At 34.5% G+C, this 19,142-nt stretch overlaps 4 protein-coding genes and 1 long non-coding RNA gene across 7 annotated transcripts; all 5 read right to left on the bottom strand.

Annotated features, from left to right (window-relative positions):
* Positions 1-1,703: 1,703 nt before the first annotated feature.
* Positions 1,704-2,941, bottom strand: LOC125191191. Of its 2 annotated transcripts, none has more exons than XM_048088689.1 (5): positions 2,703-2,941; positions 2,559-2,617; positions 2,376-2,442; positions 2,171-2,229; positions 1,704-2,070 (listed from the first exon to the last, which is right to left on the bottom strand). In XM_048088689.1, exons 1-5 carry the CDS (start codon positions 2,758-2,760, stop codon positions 1,888-1,890), a joined length of 426 nt encoding a protein of 141 aa, XP_047944646.1. In that variant the 5' UTR covers positions 2,761-2,941; the 3' UTR covers positions 1,704-1,887. The 2 variants fall into 2 exon arrangements, with proteins under 2 accessions (XP_047944646.1, XP_047944647.1); XM_048088690.1 differs by having other exon boundaries at positions 1,704-2,046; positions 2,703-2,930.
* A 3,728-nt stretch (positions 2,942-6,669) lies between these two features.
* LOC125191206 (probable serine/threonine-protein kinase PBL28) lies at positions 6,670-8,864 on the bottom strand. Of its 2 annotated transcripts, none has more exons than XM_048088714.1 (7): positions 8,573-8,864; positions 8,292-8,495; positions 8,158-8,226; positions 8,017-8,085; positions 7,871-7,933; positions 7,463-7,788; positions 6,670-7,161 (listed from the first exon to the last, which is right to left on the bottom strand). In XM_048088714.1, the coding sequence occupies exons 1-7, from the start codon at positions 8,763-8,765 to the stop codon at positions 6,763-6,765; spliced, it is 1,323 nt and encodes a 440-aa protein (XP_047944671.1). In that variant the 5' UTR covers positions 8,766-8,864; the 3' UTR covers positions 6,670-6,762. The 2 variants fall into 2 exon arrangements, with proteins under 2 accessions (XP_047944671.1, XP_047944672.1); XM_048088715.1 differs by having other exon boundaries at positions 8,373-8,495.
* A 1,484-nt stretch (positions 8,865-10,348) lies between these two features.
* Positions 10,349-12,786, bottom strand: LOC125186281 (probable flavin-containing monooxygenase 1). The gene is made up of 5 exons (XM_048082633.1): positions 12,349-12,786; positions 12,022-12,259; positions 11,325-11,500; positions 10,885-11,240; positions 10,349-10,771 (listed from the first exon to the last, which is right to left on the bottom strand). Exons 1-5 carry the CDS (start codon positions 12,784-12,786, stop codon positions 10,432-10,434), a joined length of 1,548 nt encoding a protein of 515 aa, XP_047938590.1. The 3' UTR covers positions 10,349-10,431.
* Positions 12,787-15,765: 2,979 nt separating this feature from the next.
* On the bottom strand, positions 15,766-16,879 carry LOC125186450. The gene is made up of 3 exons (XR_007170449.1): positions 16,580-16,879; positions 16,358-16,506; positions 15,766-16,201 (listed from the first exon to the last, which is right to left on the bottom strand). It is a non-coding gene; the product is annotated as an uncharacterized LOC125186450 (long non-coding RNA).
* Positions 16,880-17,433: 554 nt separating this feature from the next.
* On the bottom strand, positions 17,434-17,847 carry LOC125189273 (probable flavin-containing monooxygenase 1). The gene has a single exon (XM_048086566.1). It carries the CDS (start codon positions 17,845-17,847, stop codon positions 17,434-17,436), a length of 414 nt encoding a protein of 137 aa, XP_047942523.1.
* Positions 17,848-19,142: the final 1,295 nt, after the last annotated feature.

Below are 19,142 nucleotides of genomic sequence, written 5' to 3'. Positions count from 1 at the left end.
ATAATTAGAAAAATAATAAATATAACTAATATCTAATTAATGATTTTTATATGAATTGATCCAGTTTATGATGTTTGTGTTAAAGTAACAACATCGTGACGTCACATATCTAGCAATATTATAAACGCTCCACAACAATAGTATAAACGCTAGACAACAATTTATAGATTGCTGTATAGCGTATTGGATATTGCTGCCCGAGAAAAATTGCTGTCTAGTGTATTGAATATTGCTGGCCGAGAAAATTTACCCTTGATCATTTTTATGATTGCCACATGGCAACTGATTATTCATCCACGTGTACAAATGATTGGCTAGGAATTGTGATATGATGTTACTTTAAGAGATGTTGTCATTCTAACGTACCCCTAACCCCTATATTATGTTGTACTATTATTTATTGTATAGTTAAAAAACATGGAGTACTACATACATACTATGTATATTTTGCTGACGTGTTAATATGTTTATCGATGATTAGCCCCACAATTGTTTATAAAAGGGGTTGCTTTTTTCTACATTTAATTTAAAAATGACTGAAATAACACACTTGCATCAATGTGGTGAGAAATGATACTTACTACATATGGTGCACTGTAGTCGGAATTCCAATTCATATAGAAATGATGAACCTTCAAATTTCTAGACAGTCAATGCATATGCATTTAATACTCTTATCCATGTAATACAAGGACAACACATGGCCAAATGATACATACATTATCATTTAATTTATCTATATTTATTATTCACACACATACACACCTTGCATTCATTATGATTCATTATGTGCAGTAGAAAGCACCTATATTTATTGCACATGACACATACACATCTATTTATCGTTTTGAACACTTCATGTCTTCTATGTATGCCTATGTGCGCGCAATATGGTCCTAATTTAATGCAAGAATTTTAATCATAGAAATAGATTCACTTTTTTTTTTTCACCAATTAATATCACTTGTATTGTACCAATGTAGACTCTTCATAACTAGCAATTATTTCTCATGTTTCTTTTACATTAATATAGAAAATGTATACGAGTCAGTACGACTTATAATAAAAAAAAAAAAGAAATTTAGTAGGAGTACTTCTTGTTCTACAATAAGAAATACAAATAATGAAATCAGTTCAGTATACTCAAATAAACACGATATACTGAATATTCAGTGTTTTTACGGTACCATAAGTCTGATATATCAATATTTTGATATTTTTCATATTCAGTATTCTAACACATGAAGATCATTATTTTGTTTTCTTATACTAGTTGAGTGACGTTCATCACATGCACATACATAGTTAATTGAATTTTGACATGTACTAGTTGACTTTAAAATTCAAAATACATAATTTGGTTGTGCCCTTAAATTGCTTTATGTCGTTGTATGTGGACCGTGCATGATTAATGTTATTATGCTGTTTGCTAAAATTATACAAGTTCTACATATTCTTTATAGAAAAAAACCGATGTTTATCTATTTATTTGCCTATTCTTCATTACAATAGCTAAATTTAATTTGTATAAATGGGGATTAAAATACAAATATGAATATGAGACACATACAAGATTTCATGTAAAAAGATTGTGGCGGCTACAATAAGCACATCATGAATTACATATACTATTATACTAATCAGCATTAAATTAAAGTTATGAACTACAAAGAGTCCGATAATTAGATTGTGACAAACATGCATCCGATAAACTAATCATGCATTCATCATATTTTTGTTTACAAAATCTTACTAGCTAGTTTCTAACCCAAAACATAAGTGGCAATTAACATACTGTATTTAATTTCTACCTGTTCACAATATAGGATTGCTGTAGCTAATTTACATATGCATAGTTTAATTATTCCATAGATTGATATATGAAGCTTAGTTGTGAATCGGAGGTTTTCTTCTTGCCTGAGAATAATCCATTCCGGCTATGTCTAGTATACCCGGATATGTCTCGTCGGCCGCCATCCGTTGCTCAGCCATGGATGATGAATTCACTTTTGTAGCTGATTTTTCTTTGTTGCTGTTTTTCTCATTCTGTACATGAACCACAAAAATCATCTATCTAAGGTCATTTTTCTCCCCACTAAATCATGTATGGATAATTGAGTAGTATATTTCATGTGTTTAATTTCAGCATGTGATTGAGAAACTAACCAACCTTAGCAACGGTTGCGGTCGTTGGAATCGGAGATGTGATCATTAGTTTTCTAGCTCTTCCTGCAAACAAGATTGGGTTAAACCAATTAATAATAGTAACAACGCTAAAATGTTATCTTGGTAACTGTACAAAATAACAGACATTCTAAGGCTCAGAAATCTTTATAACTATTGCTCAAGATAAGCTTTATTTTCTTCTTTTCTACCTGAGAAATTCTTGCTTTCCCACACGCTGTTATCGACATCTTTGTCAGTCTTTTCCTCGAGAGTTTTCTGTAGCACAAGAGAGAAAAAAAAGAGAGATTTTCTTTATTAATCAAGTCTGCTAAGTTATGAAACCCAATCAAATTTATTATGTGACTCAAAGTAGATGAGAATTAAATACTTACATGGCTCATGAATTGCTGACTACTATGAGTTAAACTTCCTTTTCTGATCACTCCCATACCTTCACAGTATATAACAGCAACAAATTTCAAATATATGAACACGAAACGAAACTCGAGAAGATGATTAAATTAATGTTAACACACCTTGAGCTTGATGAATGATGAGAAGTAATAGAAGTAGCAGAGATATGGCAGACTTCATAATTGCTTGTTTAGGAGAGAACAATAATTTTATAGGACAGTGTTCGGATTTAGAACTATCTTAAATGAATCAAGATTTGGAATGTGGAGGAAGAATATGTCTTACACCTTCAACATATATGACAAGAAGCCAGGCTCAGATCTTTTGTTTATATACACAAACATGTTACATCGCCAAATCAAAAATGTGCAAGACCACAATGGTCCCATTCTAGTTCCTCGATGATATGACATGGTTTTAATGCTATTTGGACTCATATATATCATTCTTTTTTATTAATGTTGTTAGAGTTATTGTTCAGTTGATTAGTCTTACTTTGAAAAGTGACACTAAATTAGTGAGTTGAAAATTCCTGATAAGGTATAGTTAACAACTTAATGTTGCTTCAAAGTCGTTTTCTTATGTGGACAAAACTGAGATTGAGGGCTCCATTCCCTTTGAATTTGCAAATATTTCATTAAAAATCCCAAACAAGAATGCTTGTTGTGAAATGAAAAGATGGTACCAGCAATAATGCCTGAAATATACCTCAATTTCATAAGAGTTACTTTCTATTACCAACCACATATTGGTGGAGATGGTTCATGCAATTGGATTTGAGTCTTGACCCACCGGGCTTCATCTAGAATATATGCACTTCAGACTTCGACACGCAAAGACAAAGAGTTTTATATTCACTGGGGCCTGTTTTGATACCATATAGAAATGAGTTATTCACCACCTTAAAGGGCCTAACAATAGGGATGGTTAATAAATAAAATGTAGATGAGACAAGATCATCATCAAGTCGATGTGGGACAAGAATTGAGAATTTTCAATAACGCGTTTAAATGTAGGAGAATCTTATGTCAGATTGTTTGACATGTATACAAAAATAGGGCATGCAAGGCGATATGAATTTGGATTGAAATATGAGTATAGTAAGACGATCCGACAAAAGCCACCATCATGTAAAGCTATAATGGCATCATTCATCTCCCTCTCACTTTCTCTCTCTTGAGCTAGGGCACAGGGTAATTTGCTTGTCTGTTCAACGTAGCTGGCAAACAGGAATGGGCAATGGGTAGGACCCCATCCAACAACAACATGTTTGAATTCAATGGTAAAGCAGTATATAGCACAATTTGGCTTACTTCATATTGAGATTACTTTTGGAATAATGAACATTTCATTTAGGCGTGGTGCTATATGAAAAATTACTGTATTAAAAAAGAAGTGGAGTTTACCGATCGATTTATTTCAACATAAATCTCAAAGGTGATACCCTTTAATTATCTATGAAGAACAAACGTCTTAACAAATATTGTCGCTACGAACGAATTTCTCTGTCCGCTATTAGCATTTCCATTTCATGACGACATGGGTTTTAAGAAAGGTTAAAAATAAGTAGCTGAGAAAAAAGTTAGTAGAATATGGGTCTCATTTGTATATAGTTTTTAAATGAAATGTGAGTGGAATAAGAGACCCTATTACTATTTATAATAAAAATGAATCGAGATTTATATTCGTGGGCAGACTAAAATGAAAAATGAGACTCCTATTCGCGGACGGAGGTTGTATATATTACTCTCTCGGTCCATAAAAAATGTCACATTTTTCTTTTTTAGTTTGTCCCACTAAAGATGTCACATTTTTACTTTTAGAAAAAATTATCTCTCACACTAATATAAATAGTATTATATTTTTTCTCTCCATTTAAATTACAAAGCAAAACCTCTTAAAATTTCGTATCATCTCACAAGTAGGACATTTTTTTTGGGACGGAAGGAGTACCAAATGGCGGCTTCCGTTGGTAAGTTTTCATCCGAAACTATCATTACAACGATGAAGTAGTATGTCGGTAAATAATAAACATTTATTGAAGTCGTTTACCGACAAATTAGTATTCATCAATAACTCAGCTTTGGATTTTTTTTACTCCACTATTTTTTCGTCGATGATTATAGGTTTCAATTTTATGTTTCATTTCTTATTTTGTTATTTATTTTAGTATTCCCTTAAGTCTCTTAATTTTTGTTACAATTTGATCAGATACATTTTTGTTACACTTTGATCAGACACGTGATTTAAGAAATGCAATGAAAAATTAATTGAAAAAATTAGTGTAGAGTGAATCCTATTTTTATACTCCCATCCCCAAAGAATATGCACTTTGAATTTAGCACAAGTTTTAATACAAAATTAGTAAAGTAAGAGAAAGGTAAAAAGAAAAAGTAAATAAAATATTGTTAGTGGAAAATGAGTCTCACCTCATTGGAGAGAAAATAGTTTTCAAAATTAGGAAGTGCATATTCTTGTGGGAGGACTAAAAAGGAAAGAATGCATATTCTTGTGGGACGGATGAAATATATATTAGTTTTATAATAAAATGTGAGTTGGAATGAGTTAGTGGAATATGTGGTCCACTACTAAAATGGTGAAAAGCGATGTGACAAATTTTACATGACGGACATAAATAAAAAAAATGTGACAAAATTTAAGGAACTGAAGGGTATTTATTTTGTACAAACTAATAATAAAACAACAATAACAATAGTTCAAACAAAATGTATCACTCTATGATAGATATGCAATTAAAGGGGAGTGTTATATTGCTAACTTAATACTTAATTGTTAACTACAATTAAATAATAGTCATTAGATATTCAAATTAAGGGCCTAGATCATCAAGTCTGAAATGTCAATACGATCAACAAAAAACGTCAATAATGGTATTAATGTCAATTTACAATAAATAAGTTGTAACTAACTTTTGAAAAATATCTCATAATTTTAAAATACATATAACTTTCTCGATTAAAATTTTTTTTTTGCACAACATATATCAAATTAAAGATAATTTCATAAGGATTCTAACGAGATCTCACTTGCATATGTTTGTTTTTTTTTTTTTTTTTTTTTTTTTTTTTTTTTTTTTCGTATAAAATTAACTCCTATCTGAAGGAAGATATTATATATAAACTCCTAAGAAAGGAGGAAATTACAACTGAGGTTAAGAGGGCTCGAACTCGGCACCTCATACATTGATGTCTAAGCTGCTTGCCACTAGGACAAAGGCTCTGGACATCTCACTTGCATATGTTCCGTTGAAAAAAATTCCGAAATTTTTTAATTTTTTCGTACAACATAATATATGTATAATGTCGATATAAGCAATGTGTTAACATTCTCAAAGCATTGTATTGACATTTTCAAAGCATTGTGTTGATATTTTTGAAACACTATATTCACATTTTCATCCAAAAAACTAATTTGGTAGTTTTTTTCTTTTTCTTTTATCTTTTTTTATTTAATTAATAGAAAACGAAAATTACACATGACAAATTGTAGACTATAAATTTTTTAAAATTATATAATCTTAAATTAATTATAGTTAACAATTAAATAATGAGTTAGCAATTGATCACTCCACTGCCGTTCAATTGATAAAAACGTTTTCCACTTTTAAGGCAAGAGTTCGAATCATCACGACATAGATGCTAAACCATTTTTAAGTGTATAAAAAATGCTTCAATACATAAAAGAAGAGGTGTTGATGGAAATGCGGAACTCAGACAACGTAATAAATGCGACGATGACGTGTTGGGTGTGGCATCCCATCTTCCACGTTATTAACGACTACATCTTTCTCAATTCTCACAATGGAATACAACTTTTTTTCCCCCTCTTATAGTAGGAGACTATTAAAGTGTTATTGAATTATGAACAATGCTTGTACTTGATTAATTACTGAACCTATTTAATTTGGATATCGTATTTGTTGGAAGATTAATTACTGATCCTAAATTAATGTTAAAGAGTGATATAAGTATCACAATTCAAAAACTAGCATATGGGCAACTAAACAGAAAATTACACAAACAAAATTACATGCTAAAATCATATAAGTATTTGTCGTATAAACATTCGGTTAGAAGTCGATAACTATATAAGAAAACATAAGACAGTAATAAACAACATACTACACTTGGTTTATATGTAGTCTGTAGTAATCCTAAAATACTAATCCATACTAATACTTGTTTCTAAACATCTCAAATTCACACTCTGAAAAGACACACTATCCATGTCTACATGAAACCTCTCAAGCCCAATCCCATCAACACTCACAACGCTATGAGATGAACGATGAGTCATACCACTTTCCCACCCATCTCCACCCGTTGATACCGCCGGATCGTCTCGTGGAGGGTGGTCTGGGGATGCCTCCTCGGCCGCCTCCAACGCTGCTTCCAGTTCTTGCCTCACCTGAGTCATTGTAGGCCTCTCCTTGGGCACTTTCACCACACATCTTAGACCAATCTCTCCCATTTTCAGCATCATTTCCATGTTGCAACCTTGCACTAGAAGATTTGTGTCCAAGATATCCATAATCTTTCCCTTCTCAATGCTCAATCTTGCCTACATATAATCATAATCTTTAATGATGTCACTATAAGATATGATTTATTTCAGAACTCTTCTCAAAATCAGAACACAAAACTATATTAGTTCACAAATGTACATTAATATCAGTTGACATCCCATAACATATCAATTTTGACTCAATATCAGTTCGCTAATTCATGAATATTAGTTCCTGACTCAATATAAGGAACTGATATGCTTTGTGATACTAACTGATATTCATATATCAAAGAAAATTATGACCTCAATAGACGTATATCTGCATAGTAGCTAGGATATTGAAAGTGTGACATACCCAATCAATGATGTGAGAAGTAGAATTAGTAGCCCTAGCAGAATCAAGTGCAGGTCTAGCAGTGAGAAGCTGCAGAAGTATGACTCCAAAGCTATAGACATCAGTGAATGGAGAGAGATGAAAGCTTGTGCAATATGCAGGGTCAAGGTACCCTAGTGTTCCCTTAACCTTGCTGGTCACATGTGATTCATCACCATCTGGCCCTGTTCTAACAAGCCCGAAATCCGACACCTTCGCCTCAAACCCCTCTCCAACTAGGATGTTGCTCGGCTTCAGGTCGCGGTGGATGATGCTCGGGCTAATCCCTTCGTGCAGATGGCCTATTCCTGGCATCACCAACAACAAACATGTACAGATTTGCTGCACACAAAATGTTGAGGCTGTCGTTGTAGGGGATCGCGGGCGTACCTTTAGCTGCTCCAATGGCTATTTTCACTCTCTCCCTCCATGTTAAACTCCTCCCTCCCCTCCCTAACAAACACATTTTGTTAAGATCAGTTGAAAAGTTTGGATATTTGTGGCTGATTAAGGTATTTCTTGACTTAATTTATTACCAATGATATAGTCTAGTAATGAGCCATTAGTCACATATTCATAGACCAAGATTTTTGCTTCCTTTGGCCCTGCAAGAAATTAATCATCAAGTCAATTAATGAAATCAACTAATACAACAACATTTATTCATCTTTTCTTGCCTGATTCTTCACAGAATCCCACCAATGCAACCAGATTGTCATGCTTCACTTTTGACAGCAATCTCACTTCTGCCTCCAAAAAAAATTAAAAAAAATCAATGACTATAGATACTTTAATAAATCAATAAATTTACCATTTCTGAAATCTTCAATGCTTGTGTATGCCTCAGAATGAGGCTTCTTGATTGCAAGAGTTCCCTCCACAGGAAATGTACCGCGATAAACATTAGCAAACGATCCACGACCAATCAAGAATTCTTGGCTGAAATTCTCTGTAGCCTTCTGCAGTTCTTCCAAACGAAATCGCCTCAACTTCATCTTCTTTGCATCTAGTTTCCCTGCTTGCTCACAAGGACTAGAGTGACCTACTTTGTTTACTAAATAACTGAAGATTAATTTATGTATATAAACAAACCTTTCTGCTTCCTGTATAGCCTGAGATTGGCATACAGCTTCCTTTTGAAACAAAAACACAACCAGCCTGCAACAAACACTAGTATAATGGCAATCAAAATTCCACCTAATATAGGTTTCTTGCTTGATCCATTTCCATGGCTTAGAGCTACTAAAGGTGCAGAAGCTGGTGAAAAATATTGTCTATTTGCCATGTTTTATCTTCTAAGTACAAGAGCTTTGAATATCAACTACTTGATCATCTTTCTCTTTTTTGCATGGAATTGCCTATTGTTGGAGTAAGAGAAAGAAGAAATGTGGTTGGTGTTGTTTGAAATGAGAGAAAAATTGGAGAAAAATGGTCAATTTACTTTGTATAGCCGGCCAACTGCATGTTAATAATTACCATTGTTATTAAATTTTGATTAGTACATAGACTTAGTCCTTAATTAGTCTAGCGGCACAAAAAGCCAAAAAAAGACATGTTAACATATACTATATTATACACAAGACACGGCATTTTATCATTTTATGCAATTTTTTTGCACATAAAGATAATTGATTGACATGTCCATACTTTTGCTGCAATGTGGCCATAACAAAATCTGGATTTGTTACCAAACAAAAGAACAAAGAATGAAACAAAAAAATTCAGAAGAAATATTTTTGGGTCTTTGACCAAGCTTTCAACATTAAGTGATCATGAATTGATAGGTACCCCTACCATTTGTTGTGTGATTATTTAGTCGCATATTAAGACAAGATAACTACCTAATAATATGTTAATCTCTTTTGGTAATATCATATTCCACTACTTAACAAGGATATATAGCAACAAGTTAACAACAAATGGATGAAGATAAGGTTTGAAAGAGCTCCCCAAATGTTCCAGCTTGACGCCATTAATTTAAGGGGTGGGGTAAAGCTCCAAAATTTATCGAACAAAATGTTAGTATAGAAGTTCCTCTGATAGTGTATATCATGTTTCATTGTGTATTTTAATTTATGTACTATTACTAGTTTATAATTGTACAACATCCTTCTTATAACTTTTAGAAAGATTAGGTCTTTTCCGTAAGAACAAATTACCAAATAAATAATGAAATATGGTCAAATTTTAATTTATCTCACGCTTTTCCAAATGGATTTTTTGCAAGAATTCCATCATTCCCTTTTTCGGCGAATCACGCACTAATGAGGCAGCCGATTTTATACATGGACAAACGTTGCCTCCAACTTAATAATCAGACACTTCATATGAAACAATAGAAGAACACGAAAACTTATTAATCCAATTCTATGAACCGCATACATTTATGGGCCTCGAACTGCAAAACAATCTTAGATTGGTGACATAAATATTGGTGAGGATGGTTTTGAGAGTACTATTGGGCTTGACCAACTTAAATACAACTACTAATTATAATGGCTTTATGAAGTCAAAGAGCTAATTTAGCCCAATTAACGGTAAATATCATCGAGTTATTACAAAATACAATTGACCTCGGCAAATATAAGCATATCATTCAAAACAACATAATAACTTAGTAAAATCTAATTCATGAACCAGCTACATTTGTGAGCCTCCAACTGAGAAAACAAACTAGTAGCATGATTTACACAATTAAGACTCACAAACAGTGGCGGACCAAGAAATTTTAAACTGAGGGTCCAAGTCACAAGAAATGATTCTATCACTTATCACAAGCCCAACCGTGCTAAACCAAACTTTATGTATCCAAATTATGTAATATATATATAGTTAATGTTGAAATAGTTGGGCGTTCCAATGGCCCCCCATCCATACACGTACGTCCGCCTCTGCTCACAAACACAATACACACTATCACAAGTACTTAAACTCCCTATACCCTCACCACCTCAATTGTAATCCTGTGGACCATAAGGCTGAAACATATCTGCAAAAAAGCCCTTCTTTCTTCTAGGATTAATACCAATGTCTCTACATATTTGATCGTTATACCATATGTGCAATCCCCCAACACACCTGCTTCTGTATTTCCCGTTGCCAGAGTACGTCTTCATGTACCTCTCCCACGTCTCGATATCCTTCTCCATCTCCTTGATGCTTGGCAACTCCACCGCCTCATCAAGAAACTGCGCCACCCATTTGCACTTCATCTCGTACGTAAACAGATTTGAGAACGATCCCGAGTAGCCTATCACTGCCAGCTGTGGAATTCTAGGATGAATTATCTGTCTGCAATATACAGCACCAGACAACTCCATTAGTATGAGGCCTTTTGGAAACTGTCCCAAAAACAGAAAATCGTGAGGGCTTAGTCCAAAGTAGACAGTATCATACTAATGTACCTGTAGAGACGGATGGTGGAGGTTGGAGTCTCTAGGATGTAGTTTTGGAAAGTTGGAGATGCGAAGATGTTCTTGAGCTTCTCGTCGCCTTTGTATCCCGTTGCAAAGATTACTATATCTGCTTTTACATGATGTTCTCCATCGATGATGAGGCCGTCTTCGCAGAAGCTGACATTCTGCGATTTTTTGAGAGCAAGGCTTCCGTTTTCGACCTTGTCGTAGAATGTTTCAGGGAGCATGTAGATCTGGCAAGACGAGATTTCTCCGAGGAAACTCTCTTTTGGAATCATTCCGTACTTCTTCAAGGGAAGCTTCCATCTTACGTAGCTCTCCACGAACTTGGACATCGCCCATCGCTAAGTCATCTCAATAACATTAATAATTAGCTAACAAATCAAGTCGTGTTATATCCATATTTGAATTTGGATTAGATTAATTACCAGGGGTGTAAGTGAGGTGGCTAAGACGGTAGAGAGGAGTCCTTGGCCTGGTTTATGGACCATGAGCTCCATAAAGCGCGTCGCGAAGATGTTACCGTAGTTGACACCCCACGCATATGCATCCGGAAGTGCCCAATGCACCGTTCTTTGGATCATCGTGCAAGGATTTTCGGGCCCTAATCAACAAATATGATCGAGACTAAGGGTGTGTTTGGTACCATGAATCGATTAGACATTTAATTCGAAAATAATTTATGAGCTATATTTTTATAATAACTGTAAGTAAAATAAGTTAATGGAACATGAGGTACATTTATCAAAATAATAAAAGTGAAATGAGACATCGAGTCACTACAAATTTAGAAAATATGGGACCCAAAGGAATAGTAGTATTTCCAAAATTCATCACGTTTCAAATATTTGAAGGTGTACTACACACATAGTAGCACCCACACCACACACACGAAGACCCACGGACGGATAGGTGGCTTTGAATGTATGGTTTCGTTATCTTTAGACTTCAGTGTTACGGAAATGAAAGTCTAGTTGGTATCATTAAATATAGTACTATAAAGTTTCATTAATAAAACCATCAATTAAAAGTAAATATCAAAGCTTGATTAGTTTTCACTTGCATTGAACTTGTGTTAAATTTGAGAGTTTAAAATTTTCAAATGCAGTATACTATAGTAGTTACCATTTGCAGTGGCGCATTCGAGGGCAATGTCGGTTGCTGATTTGCTGGAGCCTATAATAGCAACTCGTTTTCCCCTGATGAAGTCTGCAGCAGCTGCATTGTCCATCCCAGAGTAGTCCATCGAATGCAACACTTTGCCTGAAAATATCTCCGGCCCAAATCCAGCTCCAAACTTTGGAATGTTTGGGAAACCACTGAATCTCCCAATGCAGATTATCACAAATTCAGCTTCATACTCCTAATTAATAAGTTCAATTCATAATTAGCTCACGACATATATACTAAAAAATTTAACAAAATTTAGTACTCCTAGAAATTAAGAAGTACCTTAGTGAAGTTATCTTTGGTGTGGATGACTTTGAGAATCCACTTTCCTTGACATCCAAAAGCTTTACCCGTGCCGCCCCACAAGTCCCAGGAACGAATCTGGTCATCAGATTCGCCCACGTAATTAATGCTGATCACTTTGGAGTTGAATTTTATGTATGGTAACAATCCAAAATGGTGAGCATATGATTGGAGGTAGTCCAAAACTTGAAAGTTTGTGGGGAACATGTCTTCAACCGAAGAAGGCCATGGGAAATCAGAGAACTCGAAGGTGGGCCTCACATTCTGCAGTCTGGTGGACTCAATGGTGTGGTTCCACACACCGCCGACGTGATCCTGAGCTTCGAAAACAACGGGTCTGAAGCCTCTGGCCGCCGCGTATTTGCAGGCCAGGAGGCCGCTGATGCCGGCCCCGACGATGGCAACCCTTTTCTCCATGGATAATAATGGTTGGTTTGAAATAATGCAGCCTCAAAACAAGTACACTATTTATGGACGTTCATTTATAATCCTTGAGCACTAAAGCCTTAATACTAGTATACAATTGACATTTCCATCTTCCATGATATTAAAACACAAAAAAAGACAAAACGTGGGGATTGTGGAGATATTACGAAACAATAGACATGTGGAGAAAACAGTAGACATTTTTTCCATCTTCCGATATTAAGGAAATATTACAGAACAATATAGACATTTCCATCTTCCGTACGTGATATAAAAAATAAAAACAAAAAAGTGGGGACTGTGGAATAATTATGAACTATATAGACATTTTCATCTTCAGTGCTACAGGTATATCCACATAGAATATGACAATCAATATGATAAAATAAAACAAGAACTAAATATGCAATGCTAACAAATTTTATGTCATGGTTTTGCTTGCGAATTTTCTGGAGTTGGAGCTGGAGCTGGAATGCTGGAACCGGAGCAGCGGTGGGCGGTGGCAGTGTTGAATAAATTGATTTTCATCTGAATATCGGATTCAGAATCAGCATTGTTTTTGGAATTTTTATGTTATGGTTTGGGAGAGTGAATCTCCAAAACAACATCCAAAATTCCGCTCTTCCCTCCCAGTGATATTTTACTTTCCGTTACTATTAGGTATGCTACATAATAAAAATGGAATCTATATAGATCAAAATTATCTAACCAATGAAAAAGGAAATTGGATTTTATTGTGTTTATCAAGACAAAATAAAATCCCATTGGTCAATGATACGTTTATTATTCCATTATTTAGTTAGATATTTGGGGAGTGCATATCTTTTCCATATCTTTTGTCTTGCTCGCTAAGTTAGTATCCCTATTATAAATAGGTCCATTGTTATTCTCTTTATTCAATCAATGAAATAACATATTTTGCTTTACTTTTTTATTGTTTATTTTCTTTCTGCAAACTCTAGTTTATAGATTGATCGACGAGGCTCGGTTTCCTCGCGACTTTCTCCTATCTTTCTACTCGATAGGGGGTTAAACCCTTATCAGGCAAAGTCAAAATTATCCAACTAAAGAAAAAGGAAATTGGATTTTATCAAAGCGCTTGGAAATGATGAAAAATCCATGCATGGAAATATGGAAAATATGTGGAAAATTCCATATATTTCCAAATATGGAAACTAAATGGAAATATAGAAATATATAGATAATTCATGCATATAAATATGAAAACTTTAAAATATGGAAAATTCTAATGAATGAATTTTTATGCATGGAAATATGAAAATATATAGAAATTTTGAGAAAAAAAAATCAATCACCCACCCCACGCCAGTACCCCTCCAGAACCACCCCCCACCCACTCTACGTCATGTCACGTCCTCCCCTCCCCATCCCCCAAACAGCGTCGTGGAGCATCCGCACTGTGTCGGGCGACGCTCCTCCCCCATCGTAACACACTGCGCCTCCTGTCGCAGCTCCCCCCCTTTTGAGTTGTGAATGCTCTCAACACTAAAACCTTAAACACGGAGTAGTATGCTAGTCACGTGCACGGAATATTATTTACTCACAATCATTAAGCACTAAAGTTGGGGCACTACACTAATTATCGATTTTCTCAATTTTTTAATTTTATTTTTAAGTATAGCTTATAATTAAATTATTTTATGAATTGGTAAAGTTTTTACAAGCCCAATTTTATTGTTTGATGGTTGAATTTATAAACGAATCACCTCACGACCCTGATGTCTAAGGAGTGAAGCCCAATATTGTTAATTAATTTTTTGCCATCCCCTTTGTCCTAACTAAGGATTATTTGTGATCTTCATAACGAAATTTGGACACTTATTTGTGATATTTTCCTAACTAACAATGATCTGTGGATCACCTCCGATAAAGATGAACACATTTGTTCATCACTAACTAATTATTTATCTAGTATTATTAAAGCGCACGTTATACGTGAAGGAGGATCACCCAAATTTTAGTGACGCTTAATTACAAAATCAATTAATAATCAGAGATATACTCCCTCGTAGATGTTCCATATTTTGTGAGCTTACTTGTTAAATTATTTGACTTTATGAAAAACCGAAATATTAGTATTAACTAGTATCTCGCCATGCGATGCACGGTACATTGAACTATTTAAAAAAATAATATGGTAAGTAAAATTTATCTAACATATATAATATTTCTAATTATTTACTAAAGCTTATGCATAAATTGTGGGTAAAATTTATAGTACATTGACAAACAACTGAAACATAAATTTATTTATATGGAGTATATTTATTTTGTTTCCATATACTGTTTATTTCTCCATGTAATTTTAGTCACTGAGGCACAAAATAACAACTCAAATTCTCCATATCTGAAAGTAGTACTGCCTTCTCTCTCTATGCTTGACACCATGAAAGAATCAACAAACATCAACATTCACGTGAATTCAACCACAAGTCTTTATTTTTATTTATATTCATAATCTCATTCCTCTTTGGTATCGAGCACAAAGAATGAGAATGCATAGCACTTGTAATCCGTCACCCTCGTAAAACTTGTTTTGGAACTCCACCCACTGAAGTCTCAGTGCGTGCAAGAAGGCACTCAAGGTTCCATCACCAAGAGTAGGCCAACAGTGGCACAAATAAAGATAATAATGCCAATTATAAGGATGAATATATTGTTGTATCTGCATATATATGTTCAAACATTCATCAGTTTCTTAGTCAGAAAAGTAAAATAATAAAGTCTGCAGATAAAAATAATAATGCAAATATTGAAATGTTATAAACATCTATAGGACTTTACAATGAAAGAAATCAACTCACCACCATACAAGAAGGAAAACTTTCTCATAGAACACAATGGATAACTCAGTGTGCAAGGCTGAAATCTCTAAAAAAAAAGGAGCGTTAGAATGAGCTGCAAAGTTTAGTTATTAAGAAACAGAGGAATGGAGATGCTTTTTTCCTAGCATTTGTTCAATATCTAAGCTTTACGGTAATATAAATCTTCAAAAACTGAAAATGAAAAGTGAAGTTACAAAGAATTTCTTAGCTTCTGGCACAAACTGAAATTACTCATCCCAGTATTAATTCAAGGTTGCAACTTGCAAACACAAACGAAGATAAGAAGCTGTATTTGAAACAGCCCCAAGAACAGATTCGATTGTGGGTATAAACTGATGTACAAAAACTTGACTGAACTCAAACTCCTCATGACCGTGGCCATGGCCATCATTGTGGTTTGCCCCTGATTGAAGAGACTCCTCTGTCCTTGGAAGGGGTGCATGTAGATCATCACATGGTATAAATCAGCTTGGGATCTAGTGCACCACTTGACAATGATAAGGAGAGAAAAATAGCCAAACAGGTTGTTCAAGAATATCATCTGGGGAACAAACTGAAACCTGGAATGGAAATGGGAGTAATAAGAAAATGATACTTGGACGTACAATAGTTACACTATTTGTGTTGCAGAATTCAGAATAACAAATAGAAAAGGGTACATATTGATCCCAGTGATCTTATATCTAATTATCAGGAAAACAGGGCATTAAACTTACCATGTGTTTATGCTATTCTTGAAGAACAGGGCATTATTATTCCCAAGTTCATCTGTGCAACTCCAAGCAATATGGACATTTTCATTTTAAGTGAGTTTAGGAATGGATAAGTGTCTCGTCCTTTGATCAAGCCAATAGTGGAAGCCTCACTGCATTAAGAACGATCAGCATACAAGAGGAAGCATGCAACAGAAAATGTTATATTCAAGGTCAGTCAGATACCTGCAAGTTGCATCGCGACATACGTATGCCGACGACGGACCAAATAACTCAAATGGCACGGAGAACAACTCATTATAGATTAATCCAGAACACTTTGGTATTAGTTAAGTTGTTCGAGGTTCCAAAACATCTAAGCAACATCAACACCCAAAAATAACTTACCTATTAATTAAATCTACAAAAACACATTTAATCAGGCTAGGGATCAATATGGCAGATTAAAAACATCTGTTACCAATTCTTGCAGATTACAGATTTGTAGAGTCTAATGTTTAGGCAATCATCAAGTACTGTGTTATATCATGCTGGCCAAAAAAAAATTGAAACAACTGATGCATTAAAATAAAGTGAAATGGTGTATTCAGGTAGAGAATAGCAGACTACAAAACAACGAATGTAACTGCTATACAAGTTGTGAGTGAAGGAGGGGTTTAGTGGTGGGCGTGGGTCCAAGCGTGGTAGTTGTGTAAGTATTTGGATAAAATCGAGGTAGATAATGACGAGATTTTTGTGAGGTATCAACAAATATGCGATTAATATTTACTACTACAATTCATTAAAAAAAGAAAACAGTTTTATTTAAATAATATATTTTAAAAGGACAATCTCTAAATACCCAAAAAGAAAGAAGTTGAAAGATTGAGAGAAAATGAATGGCATGAAATCGTGGGTAATAGCATTATTAGTTTTTCTCAAAAATGTTTTCACTTCCCAATTTTTATTAAAATATCACGATGGCCTTTTGGTTAATTTTCCCAAAACTTCCCTTTTATATATTTATAGATAGATAGTAGATGTTCCATATTTTGTGAGCTTACTTGTTAAATTATTTGACTTTATGAAAAATCGAAATATTATAGGTGGTGGTAGTCGGCTGGGCCATAAGGCTGAAACATCTCAGAAAAGAAGCCATTCTTTCTTTTGGGAGTAGACCCAATGTCTCTGCATATTTGATCATTGTACCAAATAGGCACCCCACCAATGCAAGACCTTCTAAAATTCTCATTGCCTGCATACCTCTTCATGTATTTCTCCCACCCCTCAATCTCCTCCTCCATATCTCTTATATTCGGCAACGCGAACCCCCCGTCAAGAAAATGCGACAGCCATTTGCACCTCATTTCGAACGTGAATATATTCGACAGCGACTCTGAGTAGCCTATCACCGCGAGCTGCGGGATTCTTGGATGGATCATCTGCCTGTAGAGAGGGACAATGGAGTCCGGAGATCCAAATATGTAATTTTGATAAGTGGGAGAAGCGAACATGTTCTTCAGCTTCTCCTCACCCTTATATCCCGTTGCAAGGATGACCACGTCTGCGTTACACAGACTTAGTCCTTAATTAGTCTAGCGGCACAAAAAGCAAAAAAAAAAAGACATGCTAATCAACATATATATTATACACAAGACACAGCATTTTATGTACTGTAATTTTTTTTGCACATAAAGATAATTGATTCACATGTCCATACTTTTGCTGCAATGTGGCCATAACAAAATCTGGATTTGTTACCAAACAAAAGAACAAAGAATGAAACAAAAAATTCAGAAGAAATATTTTTGGGTCTTTGACCAAGCTTTCAACATTAAGTGATAATGAATTGATAGGTACCACTACCATTTGTTGTGTGATTATCTAATCGCATATTAAGACAAGATAACTGCCTAATAATATGTTAATCTCTTTTGGTGATATCATATTCCACTACATAACAAGGATATATAGCAACAAGTTAACAACACATGGATGAAGATAAGGTTTGAAAGAGCTCCCCAAATGTTCCAGCTTGATGCCATTAATTTAAGGGGTGGGGTAAAGCTCCAAAATTTATCGAACAAATGTTAGTATAGAAGTTCCTCTGATTGTTTATATTATAAGGAAAAAGTAAATTTTCATGTTTCATTGTGTAATTTAATTTATTTACTAGTACAACTTGATAATTGTACAACATCCTTCTTATTATAACTTTTAGAAAGATAAGACCTCTTCAGCAAGGGCAAATTACCAAATAAATCATAAAATATGGTCAAATTTTGGTTTATCTCACCCTTTTCCAAATCTGAAGAATATATAACCAAAAATGGATATTTTTGCAAGAATTCCATCATTCTCTTTTTCGGTGAAACACACACTGATGAGGCAGCCGATTTTATACACATGGACAAGCGTTTTCTCCAACTTAATCAGACACTTCCATTTGAAACAATAGAAGAACACGAAAACTTAGTAATCCAATTCAATGAACCGCATACATTTACGGGCCTCGAACTGAGAAAACAATCTAAGATTGGTGACATAAATATTGGTGAGGATGGTTTTGAGAGTACTATTGGGCTTGACCAACTAAAATTCAACTACTCCCCCGTCCTTAAAAATTTGTCACATATTTCCTTTTTCGTCCGTCCCTAAAAATTTGTCACCATTCACTTTTACCATTTTTAGTAGTGGACACTATATTCCAGTAACTCTTTTAAACTCATATTTTATTATAGAGTGAACTACATCAAAAATCCCCGACAGTTTCCAACGAACCCCAAAAAAAAAAAAATTCCCACATAAC

This window comes from Salvia hispanica, chromosome 5, assembly GCF_023119035.1.
Source record: "Salvia hispanica cultivar TCC Black 2014 chromosome 5, UniMelb_Shisp_WGS_1.0, whole genome shotgun sequence".
Lineage (NCBI taxonomy): Eukaryota > Viridiplantae > Streptophyta > Magnoliopsida > Lamiales > Lamiaceae > Salvia > Salvia hispanica.
This window is presented reverse-complemented; position numbering and strand designations above follow the sequence as displayed.

Excerpts from the sequence above, each read along its gene's own strand:
- LOC125191191 (XM_048088689.1), bottom strand. The coding sequence starts at position 2,760 with ATGAAGTCTGCCATATCTCTGCTACTTCTATTACTTCTCATCATTCAT. Across the intron at positions 2,618-2,702 it reads CATCATTCATCAAGCTCAAG|GTATGGGAGTGATCAGAAAA; the intron begins GTGTGTTAACAT and ends TATACTGTGAAG. Across the intron at positions 2,443-2,558 it reads GTCAGCAATTCATGAGCCAT|AAAACTCTCGAGGAAAAGAC; the intron begins GTAAGTATTTAA and ends CTTGTGCTACAG.
- LOC125191206 (XM_048088714.1), bottom strand. The coding sequence starts at position 8,765 with ATGGCAAATAGACAATATTTTTCACCAGCTTCTGCACCTTTAGTAGCT. Across the intron at positions 8,227-8,291 it reads CATTGAAGATTTCAGAAATG|AAGTGAGATTGCTGTCAAAA; the intron begins GTAAATTTATTG and ends TTTTGGAGGCAG. Across the intron at positions 8,086-8,157 it reads GGGATTCTGTGAAGAATCAG|GGCCAAAGGAAGCAAAAATC; the intron begins GCAAGAAAAGAT and ends AATTTCTTGCAG.
- LOC125186281 (XM_048082633.1), bottom strand. The coding sequence starts at position 12,786 with ATGGAGAAAAGGGTTGCCATCGTCGGGGCCGGCATCAGCGGCCTCCTG. Across the intron at positions 11,501-12,021 it reads CGAATGCGCCACTGCAAATG|GGCCCGAAAATCCTTGCACG; the intron begins GTAACTACTATA and ends TTTGTTGATTAG. Across the intron at positions 10,772-10,884 it reads TCCACCATCCGTCTCTACAG|ACAGATAATTCATCCTAGAA; the intron begins GTACATTAGTAT and ends TGTATATTGCAG.
- LOC125189273 (XM_048086566.1), bottom strand. The coding sequence starts at position 17,847 with ATGTTCGCTTCTCCCACTTATCAAAATTACATATTTGGATCTCCGGAC.